The following is a 12,044-nucleotide window of genomic DNA, read 5'->3' as shown; positions in this document are numbered from 1 at the left end:
CTGCCATCAGTTTCAATAATCTTCTCAATGAGACAACTATTGAGTAGATGAATTTGAAAAGTAACACAAAGAAAAAACAGTTGGTTGCGTACAACGGACTAGCTGACTATACACAAAGTTTATTAAACAAACCACTTTGAACAGTAAAGGATAAGACAAAAAAGATAATTAAATTACATTTTTATGAATATCAAAACCAAATGGTTAATACAACATATTATAAAGACCAAATAATAAAAATTATATATTGCATTTACCATTTGATTTTGATATCGATACAAATTAGCTAGGGAGTGAAGGGTCAGGTACACCCTTTGGGTGTATGTTTTAAGTGTTTTTAATATTTTTTTTTCTTGTCCTTTACTGTTCAAAGTGATTTGTTCCATAAACGTTGTGTAAATTTTCTAGTCTGTTTTATGCATCCAACTATTTTTTCTTTGTGTTACTTTTCATGGTTATTTGAGATGCATGGAATTACTTCCAATAGCTTTACATAGGTAGTGCCTGTCTTCTCTTGTTGTGTGAGTAGATGAATTGCTTTCAAATTACTTTTTCACAAGGGATTTGGGGACTCCGATTCTGGGGATAGAGCAAGTCTTAAGGGTTTAGACCTAAACCATCAAACATCAATGGAATATCATGTATATAAATCTCTAGGGAAATCATGGACCTTTCATTTTTATTAAGTGCTTGACTACCTTATATGAAAGAAGATTTAGTTTTTTGGACCTCTTCACTGCCTTCATTTTATTATTCCTTCACTATGGTCTTCAGGGATTAAGCCCTTAATTCCCATCACTGATCAAAGACTGTGTAACGTGTGTTGAAGGGACTACCTTACACATATGTAATAACATACAGGTGACTGTAATAAAATGATTTATGTATTGTAATTTTTTTATTGTTTGTATTTATATCTCTTTGTTCTAGCCTTACCATGTGGGAGTAGGCGCACTGATATGTCTGGCTATATATATAGTTATTCCTCTACTTCAAGTTTGTGTACCTGGACAATTGAGGTCCCATTTGGTCATGTTGAACTCCGTTTCAGTTACATATAGTGAGTAATTTTCACATGTGCACTTTTACCTTCATATACCTCACGATGCCAAGCACCAAATTTTTTATTTCAACAAGACAGGGGGAGATTAATGTTAAACTAACATTAAATCTCACATTCATTGTATTGATTGTAAATATAAGCCATGTTTGCCCCATGCTATATGTTGGTGAAAAAATATACTGTGGAGTAACTTAGAAAGTAACCCCTGTTCTTAGTTAAGCATGCACATATTACATTGATGAACTCGTCACTCTTATGCAGAGCAATCTCTACAGAAAGTTCAAAACAAAAATTCAGTTAAAGAGTAATTCTGAAGATATAATGATTTTACCAAATTGTTATATGTAATTCATCCTATACATACAAAAAGAACGATGCCCATATTGTTTTACTCACCCTTTTCTTTCCAAAGTTATGGACTTTTCTGTTCTGAAAGTGTTTGACAAAAATCTTTCTCACCAGAGGTGAAGTGGGTGGTGACCAATGTTTGTCAGTCTATGCCCTCAAGTTGAGGCCAGTTAGCTTGCCCACAGATACGATGATGCCTTGTGTTCTCTCATTCAGTAATATAGCAGAAAATCCAGTAAGATTTCTATGAGTAAATCCACTGAATATTACATAGTGTACCTACAGGATGTATATGGCGACTAGCTTGGCAGCTTTCATCACATGGAGGTGAAGGGAACATTTAATAAGTGGTAGAAATCATAAGTGAAAAAGTTGAATGAAGTGCATATTCTGCTGTGTGAGGGTTAATAGCTTATCTCCATTGTGCACAAAGTGTCAAGTACAAGGTGGTGGAAGGGGTGCAGCATGAGCTAAAGAGGGACACTGGAAATTCTGTAGAATCACAAACTGGGATGGAGAGACTGATGGGGAACAGTGAAGATATATCCATATTCAGCTCTGCTATACATACAGAGAGCACTGTCACAAGACCTCCCGCTCCTTCCTCTTCTGTAAGCAGGACACAGCATCCCTCCCCACCTGTGAGTCTCTAGATTTTGTAGATTTGTTTACGGGACAGATTTACAGGACTTGTCAGCACTGGCAGGGGAAGCAGCTACTTCAGGACTGGGTTAAACTGAGGGGGGTAGCAAGGAAACTGCTGTATATAAGTAATTAAGCCAATAGGCAAAGTTTTTTTTACATCCAAAGATCCATTGATTTGTGAAAAAAAATGTGAAAGTAAATGGAGAAGCTTTCTATAGAATGTAAGCAAGCAAAGATCTGGAAAACCATAAGGAATTAATACAGACAGTATATTGGAAAATTGTATAACCTTTCATTACACAAATAATATAAAATATTTGCTTAAAGTGAACAGCCCCTTTAAGGCCTTCGGCACATCTTTTGATTACACCCACCAGGCACAGTGCATCAATGCCTTTCTGCAGCAGCAGATAGTTCCATTTACATACAGTTCTAGCAGACTTATTTATTACCCAGGTCTTAATACATTACATGCCCAAGCTCCAAGATACATGTTTTGTCACCTGTTTCTCCTATAGGCAACACCTTTGTTATATGATGGAAAATCTATTTTTTACCTTTGTATTGCTCATACCATATAATAATGCTATATAATGGAAAATCTCTTCTTTTACCAAACAGTATGCCAAAGCAAAGAGACTGTGATTCAGCCTATGTGAAAATATATGATGGATATACCAGAAACTCAGTTGTACTTGCAAAAATTTGCCAGTACACAAGTCAAGTTTTTTACTCCTCATCCAATGTCATGACCTTGGAATTGGTCAATCCGAACCTAAGTGGATATTTTTACGCTTCCTATTACTCATCCAGTCTATATACTGCAGGTAATATGTGGAATAAATTATAATAATTAATGGCAAGGGCTTATTAATGATGGCATAATCAATTTTTAAAATCCTTATGTGGTAATATGTAGGCATGCAGTTTGAGTTCCTTCCTGTGCATCTGGCCTTTCGTAAAATATTCACCTCTCCTTCGGCCCATATTAAGGTTTCTTTAATTTGCTACAGAGAAACCACCGAGTTACTACCTCTTGAAGTAGTAGACAATTGAGAAGCAGCACTCCGGTATTTCCAGTAAATAAAAAGGTTTTATTCCAACAACATAGTGCAACGTTTCGCCAATTCGATCAAGGCTTGATAATGCCTTGAACGAATTGGCGAAACGTTGCACTATGTTGGTGGAATAAAACCTTTTTATTCATTGGAAATACCGGAGTGCTGCTTCTCAATTGTCTACTACCATATATTGGGGTCATTGTCGGACCTCTTAAGAAGACCTGCACCCGAATATCTACATATACACGGTGCCGCTCAAAATACCCTATTTTGGACTACTACCTCTTGAAGTAGTCACTCTATGAATGATGATTGAAAAAAGTAGGGCAGTGGATTTTAGTGCATAGCTCTCCCAACTGTGTTCAGAAGCTGAAAATAAAAATTAACTCATTCAGAAGGAGTGACCTACCTTTAAACCTTCATTAAAAGCAACAGTCAACAAATGACACCATCTAAGGAGTTAAAGCTTTTCTAAAAACTGAATGTTTGAGCTGTTACCCAGCTGTCATAGTAAAGCCCAGCATTAACTTCAACAGAAACCAGCATCCAACTAACTCTAGAAAAATTTTCCTCAGTGGCAGCAGTAACAATTCTATGGTCATTAAGTGGTTCAAAGTGACAAAGTTTTATTTTGTTATTTTTCTCTTACTCTATGTAAATACAATTACAGTCACTACCACAGGAATGTATACGGTAATGCAGTTCAATGCTGAGCTGAATTTATTCTAGAATTTATCTTTTTGATATTCTTAGTAATAAAGTTGTATAAAGAGTATTTTCTTATCAATTTGATAGGTATGTAAAACTACCTACTACCACTGGTTTGTAGAATTCATTATATCTCAAGGTTTAACTTTCCTCCTACCTTTAAGTAATGCAGCTTGTATATCTTTTTTTTACCATGATCAGTTTGTTTGTATTAATTAAAGTATTAATGTTTTTTTTCTTTCATTTCTATTTATGTATATTGAAGTTACTACCCCTGGTGAGTATAATGCAAATTGTGGTGGTCAATGGGTCAGCTTTCTTTCCTATTGTTATATATGTAGAATGTCCTATTTCCACTAGTTTGTAGTATTCATTATATCTCAGGGTTTAATTTTTCTCCTACTTTTAAGTATTGAAGCTTGTATTCAGTTTTTTTTTTTACCATTTTCAATTTAAGTTTGTATTATTTAACCTATTTATTTTTGTTATATATAGTGTAGTATATGGTTTTTTTCTTTAATTTATATATTTATGTATATTGAAGTCACTACCCCTGGAAAGTTTACTACAGATTATAGTTGTCAATGGGTTAACTTTGGTGTACATGTATCATACACATTAACATTAAACCTTTTCTGAGAAGAATATGAAAAAACTGGTTGACTTTCCGAATTATCCTCATACCTTAGTAATACTAAGGTAGTAATACAATAAGCTATATTTTACCATTGTCTGGTTTATATTTTTAATATTTAAAGTAAAAAAGTTTTTTTCATCACTTTCTACCCTTATGTATATAGAACCGACTACCACCATAAACCTCTCTCTCCTGTCTTTTCTCTGGCTCATCTACTGGTCATTTCTCTACACTCCCTTGTCATAGTCTCCTCTTCTTCTAGTCCTGACTTGCTGTTCTGGACCTGTCCTACTGCTATGGGTAGTATATAAGCTGCTACGCTAGTTTTTAAATTTTGACCCCCATTCTGGGATCTGAAACCATCCATTTGCTACCTCCTGTAGTAGTTACTGTATCATTAATGGTCAAATCAAGTAGTGAAGTAGATGCAGATGCATCTTACTAAAGGTAGAGGCAAAGGACATTTTTGGAGGAAAGTTAACCCATTAATTTCCCTACAATACCAGGAAAACCACTTTTAGTCATTAATATTTCCATTAACCTTTCTATTGCAACAACAACCATTCAATATTATATAGCAGTGTATGGTTACATAAATTTGGCCTTTGAATTGGAGTTTTTTTGTGTGTTCCTGTGAAAGGGGTTGCTTAATATTTAACACTTTAAAGGACACATCAGTACATGTATTACAACATTTAGCTCAGTATTTATGAGGCATGTACAAGATTTTACCAAGGCCAACATTCAGTCTTATAATCGAAAGATGTGACTCCCAGTTGGATTACACAAGGAAAAAAGTGGTGGACGTCAAAGAGCACAGGCAGGTAATCTAGATTGGAAAGGGTTAATTGATTGGACACAGTTTTCTTCCAAAAGATGTGGAAGACAACGTTTCGCTTCCAGCTCTGGATGATCAATTAGGTCTTATTAGGTCTTTATTCTTATGTTTATAGGGTCAACTACTACCACTGCTAAATATGATACATTTGTTGGCCACCCAAATTAACTTCATGTCGAACTAGCACTGATGCAGTTATAAAGCATGCTTTACTTTACCCGGTTTATACTTTTAATATTTAAAGTAACAACATTTTTTATTTTCTTTCTACCTTTATACTTAAAGAACCACCTACTACCACTGGTATGTGTTATACATTTAATATCTTCCTATTTTTCATCCTACCTAAGTAATATCCAATTGTCAGCTTTATATATCTTTATTAAAATAATTTTTTTTTTATATTTTCATGCATCTAGAACGTGTCAGGACAGGTTCTCGTAAGTATAATACCTTCAATGTCTAGTTGAATGTCTTACCTTTGGAATACTGAAAAATTTATATTAGTCGCTGTCAAGAGCTATAACTTTTTTTCCATTAATGAATTTTTATTGGGGCTTGTTTTTATGGAGCATTTCGCAGTTGTTAATGGGTCAGCTTTGGGGTATTTTGGAACGATTTATCAGAAGTCTCTGATAGCAGAACTGTTATTCTTTCCCATGGCAACCAATCAGAGCTCAGCTTTAATTTTCCCATAACTGTTTATAAAATTAAAGCTGAGCTCTGATTGGTTTCCATGGGCAGCTAAAACAGTTTTACCTTATGATAAATCTAGTGTCTTTCACATTTACTTTTTTAATCCTTTTCAGTGCAAAAATGTAAAAACGTTAAAGCTACCACACCCTTTCTTTAATACAAATTGGGAGATTGTGGAATCATTAAGACCAGAACCCAATGTTGACCCAAAGGGTAGAAAATGATTCATTGCACAGCTAAGAGGATGGAGCCAGGAACATAATTATGGAGGAATATATCTAGTGCTGCTTTTAGTTTCTGTAGTCTCCTCAAGCAGACAACTTATGAGTGGATGAATTTCAAATTGCATTCAAATAGGCTTTTGCACCAAGGGGATTGGGGGCTCCCATTCTTAGGATAATGCAAGTCTTACATCAGACATCAAAGGAATATAATTTATATAAATCTCTAGGGTAATCCAGGACCATTTATTTAAAGATAAACTGACCTACATTTAGGGGAGCACCTTTGGCCAATCATAGCCGTGGCTAGTTTGCCAGGGGCATCGATTTCCCGGATTGACTGTTTGGAAGACAATATTTCCCGGTTGCGGTTGATCTTCGGGACCGCTCAGCTCTATTTATATTCTTATTTGCTTGACTACCTTATATGAAAAGAGATTTCATTAATGACCTCTTTACTGTCTTCATAATTTATTTTATAATTCCTTCTCTCTTGTGGTCTTGTGGATTAAGCCCTTAATTTCCAACACTGATCTAAGACTGTGGAACATGGGGAGAAGGGTCTCCCTTACACACATGTAAAGGGCAAGTGATTGTAGAAAATATATGTATGTACAGTATCTTTTCTACTGATTGTATTTATCTCTCTTTGTTCTAGCCTTACCATGTGGGAGCAGACGCACTGATATGTCAGGATATATATATAGTTATTCTTTCACTTCAAGTTTGTGTACCTGGACAATTGAGGTCCCATTTGGTCACGTTGAACTCCGTTTCAGTTACATATAGTAAGTAATTCTTGTCCACTTTTTTTTTACTGTTTTATACCGCATGTCAACCACCTAGCCTTTTTTTCAGCACAACTTAAAGGGGTTAAACTAACATTTAATATCAAATTTATTATATAAATTATAAACAAAGCCATGTTTGCGCCATGCTATATGTTGTTAAAAGTATGTTGTGGAGTTGGAAGACTTACTTAGAAAGTAACAAATAGTGTTAGTAGTTACAGGGGTTTTCCCACAAATACCAGTGGCAAGAGCCTAACTTGCTGATCAGTTAGGTCTCAGTGATGAGACCCCCACAGATCAAGAAAACGAGGGGTCCGATGTGCGGCCATCTGCTCCATTACTCTCATGGAGTGACAAGGGGTCCAAGGGAGGTATCCAAAGGAACTTGTATTCATGGGAAAAACCCCTTAAAGTAGTTAATAATGTACATATTAACTTAATGAGCTAATTGTGACTCTCATCCATGGACTTAGATAAACTTACAGCCCCAGTGAAATAGTTCACTTAAGGCCTTCTGCACAGCTTTTCCTTACAACCGCCAGCCATGGTGCATCAATTCCATTCTGTAGCAGCAGTAGAGCCATATACATACAGTTCTAGCAGTCTTATTTATTACTATATTATGTGCCCAAGCTCCAAGATATATGTTTTGTCACCTTTTTCTTATATATGTAACACCTTTTGTATTGCTCATACCATATAATAATGCTGTAATAGAACTTAATGGAAAATCTCTTTTACCAAACAGTATACAAAATAACAATAGAGACTGTGATTCTGCGTATATGACAATATATGATGGATATCCAGGGAACTCAGTTGTACTTGCGAAGATTTGCCAGGGCACCAATCAAGTTTTTTACTCCTCATCCAATGTCATGACCTTGCAATTGGTTAACCCGAACCTTAGTGGATATTTTTACGCTTCCTATTACTCATCCAGTCTACACCCTACAGGTATTATGTGGAATAATTAGAATAAATGATGACATATTAATGATATGGCATAAGAACATGATGAAACATAGTGATAAAGAATATCTATTATATTTAATCAATTTTTAAAATCCTTATGTGATAATATAATAATATAACCTGACCTTTCCTGAAATAGTCACCCTTCCATCTAGTCCTGGCTTTACTTTCCTGATTCTGTTCTGCTATAATAGGTGATATTTTTTCCAGACTTTGACTCTTATTCAGGGATCTGGACTTTGCTTGCTGCAGGGAAACAACCGAGCTACTACCTCTTGTAGTAGTCACTCTATCAATGATGATTGAACAAAGAAGGGAGGTGGATTTTAGTCCATCATAGTTAAGACAGTCCCTGGGTTGCATACAAGCCAGGTTCTTTAGTTTTGTTATAAAAGAGGTTTTCCGAGTTTAAAAAAACATATGTAACCAATCAGGGGGGTTCAAGAACACAAAATGGAAGGTATACTTATGTTCCCTGGTGTTCCTGTTGTCTCGTAATATCTTCCATCAGCTATGTGCCTCTGTTTGTTTACCGAGGAAGGCGCTTTGATCCAACAACTTTTGTTTGCCGGGTTCAGCATTGAATCTTATGCTGTGTTCAGCATGACTCAATGATAAGGTTGGCTTGCCCTGTCTTTGTATACAAACAGATTCAGGAGACAGCACAGGACAACAGGAGCACCAGTGAAGGTTAGAATAATTTTTTTTTTGTTCTTGACCCCGCTGTTCGGTTATATATTTAAATGTAAGTCGTAACTGGTATAGAACGACCATAGTGGTGTGCGGGTCAGAGAAGTCCAAAACCGGTGCAGAGAGGGAGAATTATATGGTATCTTTGCTAGTTTTTTGGGCATAATGTGCCCATCTCCCCCATTATCTTTTTAGAAAGTATTATGGGGAAGGTTTAAATTACTTTTTCACTTTTTTTCCCATTTTTTTTAGGATGATAAGAAGACAAAAATCATTTAATCACTTGAGGACTTACAAAATATACTAGACTAAATTTTATTCTGGCAGAATTTGACATGTATTCTTTTTGGCCATGTTTCTGCCATGATTGTATAGCTATACTACAGGCAGAGCCAGCAGCCTTCATAAGATTCCCAGATGCCATATAAGCCCATCAGCTCCTGTGCTGCCTTAAGGTCTTGAAAGGTGACAGAGGGAGAACCCTTAAAAGCTACAGTCAATAAATAACCGCACCATCTAAGGGGTAAAAGCTTTTCCAATCCTAGATGTTAGAGCTGGTACCTGGCTGTTATTTTATTGACTAGTAGTAGCTTCAACAGAAACCAAATGTCCAGCTAACTTCTTCTGAAGTGCTGCTGTAGAGAATTGCTTTTGTAAAATCTTCCTCAGTGGCAGCAGCGGTAACAGAAACTTATAATTAACAGCCTGGAGCGCAGGGACAAGATGTCCGGCGCTGCTGGTTGCTAAAAATTCAGGCAGGTGACATCACATGAGAGGCGTGAATAATCAGCAGGCTATAGCTCCGGACATTGTGTCCCTGTGCTCTGGGCTGCTTATTATAAGTTTCTTTTGAGGTGATCCTGGTGTATCAAGATTAAAGAAGACCACTGCCAGGATCGGGATGAAGGCGAGTGTAGGTTAGTACAGGCGGGTCCCCTACTTAAGGACACCCGACTTACAGATGAACCCTAGTTAAAGACTGACCCCTCTGCCCACTGTGACCTTTGGGGAACCTCTATGGATCCTTTACTATAGTCCCAGACTGCAATGATCAACTGTAAGGTGTCTGTAATGAAGCTTTATAGGTAATCCTTGGTCCAATTGCAGCAAAAAAATTTGAAACTCCAATTGTCACTGGGGCATAAAAAAAAAATTGTCTGGAACTACAACTCTAAAATATACAGTTTCTACTTACATACAAATTCAACTCTATGGAACCTATCTTGTATGCAACCCAGGGACTCCCTGTATTTGTTTTTTACTATTTTTAACTGGTAGATTTCCTTTGATGGATTTAAAGAGACAGTGGGGCAGATATATTATTTTGTCTGCACCAGTGATGTGTTCTGATTTGCATATAAAAAAAGTGTTTTTGGTGTTTTCACATGTATTTATTGTGTTGTCCACCTTGTCCAACACATTTTAATACTGCGACCTCAGAGGTAGTGTGTGTTTGTAGTTTGTAACACATTTATATCTGATGTGCAACACAATTCTGTCACAATAGCCACAGATCCTGAAAAGTGACATAATTAAGTAAGAGCGTGCAACACAATTAAATAATGTAGCGCAACTTGCAAAAAGAGTGTACAGTGCACCAGTTTTAATATATATGGGACAATTTTGTGTCTTTTTCTCTTACTCTCTATGTATTTAAACTTATAAGTACTACATTCAGAACATATAATACAATTCAATGTTCCACTAGTTTTCTCTCTAACAGTAGTTGGGATAAGTGCACACGACCATTTTTATTTGGTGTGAGTCAGCTACACAAACATGGCTGCTATCAACTTCCATCATGCATGGTCACATTTCATGTTTTACTGCACTTGACCGAGTTGCGGGTGCTAATCCTGCCCAGATTTATGACGCAACCGCTCAGCAATGAAAGAGTGAGTAGAGCTTACTTGTTCCATCTCCAATGATTTTAATTTTCTAAGCACACTTGTCGTGTGCACTTAGCCTTATAGTGAGACATTCTATTCAATTTTTTACACTGAGGCATAAATGCTTTATTGTATAATGATCAGGTTTATCCCCGACTTAAGAACAACCGACTAACACTAGACACACAAACCTCTCTGCCCACTGTGACCTCTGGTGAAGGTCTAAGGATTCAGTGCCAGGCAGCAAAGATCAACTACAGGCGGTCCCCTACTTAAGGACACCCGACTTACAGACAACCCATAGTTACAGACGGACCCCTCTGCCCACTGTGACCTCTGGTGAAGCTCTCTGGATGCTTTACTATAGTCCCAGACTGCAATGATCAGCTGTAAGATGTCTGTAATGAAGCTTTGTTGATAATTCTTGGTCCAATTACACCAAATATTTTGAAACTCCAATTGTCACTGGGGCAAAAGAAAAAAAATTCTCTAGAACTTCCATTATAAAATATACAGTTTCGACTTACATAAAAAAATTCAACTTAAGAACAAACCTCCAGACCCTATCTTGTATGTAACCCGGGGACTGCCTGTATAAGAGTTTGCAAAGTTGCCTGAAATGAAGATTTATTGCTAATCATGGTTTTTATGACAAACCCGACATTTTTAAATATCCTATTGAAACAGGGAGAATTTCTTCTGACTTAGATACAAATTCAAGTACAGATATCGTATATAACCCTTTATATGTTTTTTTTCCCTGGTGTGTTTAAGTTTGTATTATTGGAAGTAACAATGTTTTTTCTCTTTCATCTCTATATTTCTGAATATAGAAGTTAATTCGACTGGTAAGTATAAAATACAAATTGTAGTTGTCAATGGGTCAACTTTGAGGTACATGTATCTTACACATTAAACCGGTGCAGAGAAGGAGAATTATATGATTTCTTTGCTAGTTTTTTGGGAATAATGTGCCCATCTCCCCCATTATCTTTTTATAAAGTATCAGGGGGAAGGTTTATTATTTGTTCACTTTGAATATTTTTTTAGTACAAGAAGACACAAACATTTTAATCACTTGAGGAAATACAAAATATACTACACAAAATTTTGTATGCAAAAATAATTACTTCCACTGGATAATATAACTCATTACATTGTTGGCTAAAATTTCCTTTTACCTTTAAATAATGAAGCCTGTGCAGGCAATCCCGACTTAAGAACAACCGACTAAAAGACGACACACAAGCCTCTCTGCCCAGTGTGACCTCTGGTGTAGGTCTATGGATTCAGTCCTAGGCCGCAATGATCAACTATGAGGCCCCTTCCAAACTTGTGAGTGTGATGCGCTGAACTCGCATTACACTCGCAACTTGTGCTGCCTGAATCTCCCGGCCCGAACGCTCCAAACCGGAACTGAACCGACATTCTGAGTTCAGTTCCAGTTTGCCATGTTTAGGCCGGGAGATCTGGGCAGCACGC

The 12,044-nt window shown here is 36.5% G+C and overlaps 1 protein-coding gene across 1 annotated transcript in view; it reads left to right on the top strand.

Annotated features, from left to right (window-relative positions):
* The window catches only part of LOC140105392 (scavenger receptor cysteine-rich domain-containing protein DMBT1-like), a 60,627-nt gene that overhangs the window by 25,883 nt on the left and 22,700 nt on the right, over nt 1–12,044 (top strand). The window contains exons 10-17 of the mRNA XM_072129326.1: nt 931–1,060; nt 2,678–2,883; nt 4,091–4,102; nt 5,586–5,603; nt 5,720–5,740; nt 6,876–7,005; nt 7,757–7,965; nt 11,396–11,410. Of these exons, the coding sequence (XP_071985427.1) occupies nt 931–1,060; nt 2,678–2,883; nt 4,091–4,102; nt 5,586–5,603; nt 5,720–5,740; nt 6,876–7,005; nt 7,757–7,965; nt 11,396–11,410 (741 nt within the window). The remainder of the gene's footprint in view (nt 1–930; nt 1,061–2,677; nt 2,884–4,090; nt 4,103–5,585; nt 5,604–5,719; nt 5,741–6,875; nt 7,006–7,756; nt 7,966–11,395; nt 11,411–12,044) is intronic.

Source organism: Engystomops pustulosus, chromosome 11 (genome assembly GCF_040894005.1).
Source record: "Engystomops pustulosus chromosome 11, aEngPut4.maternal, whole genome shotgun sequence".
Classification (NCBI taxonomy): domain Eukaryota; kingdom Metazoa; phylum Chordata; class Amphibia; order Anura; family Leptodactylidae; genus Engystomops; species Engystomops pustulosus.
The sequence above is the reverse complement of the archived record's forward strand: the minus strand, read 5'-3'. Positions and strand labels throughout refer to the sequence as shown.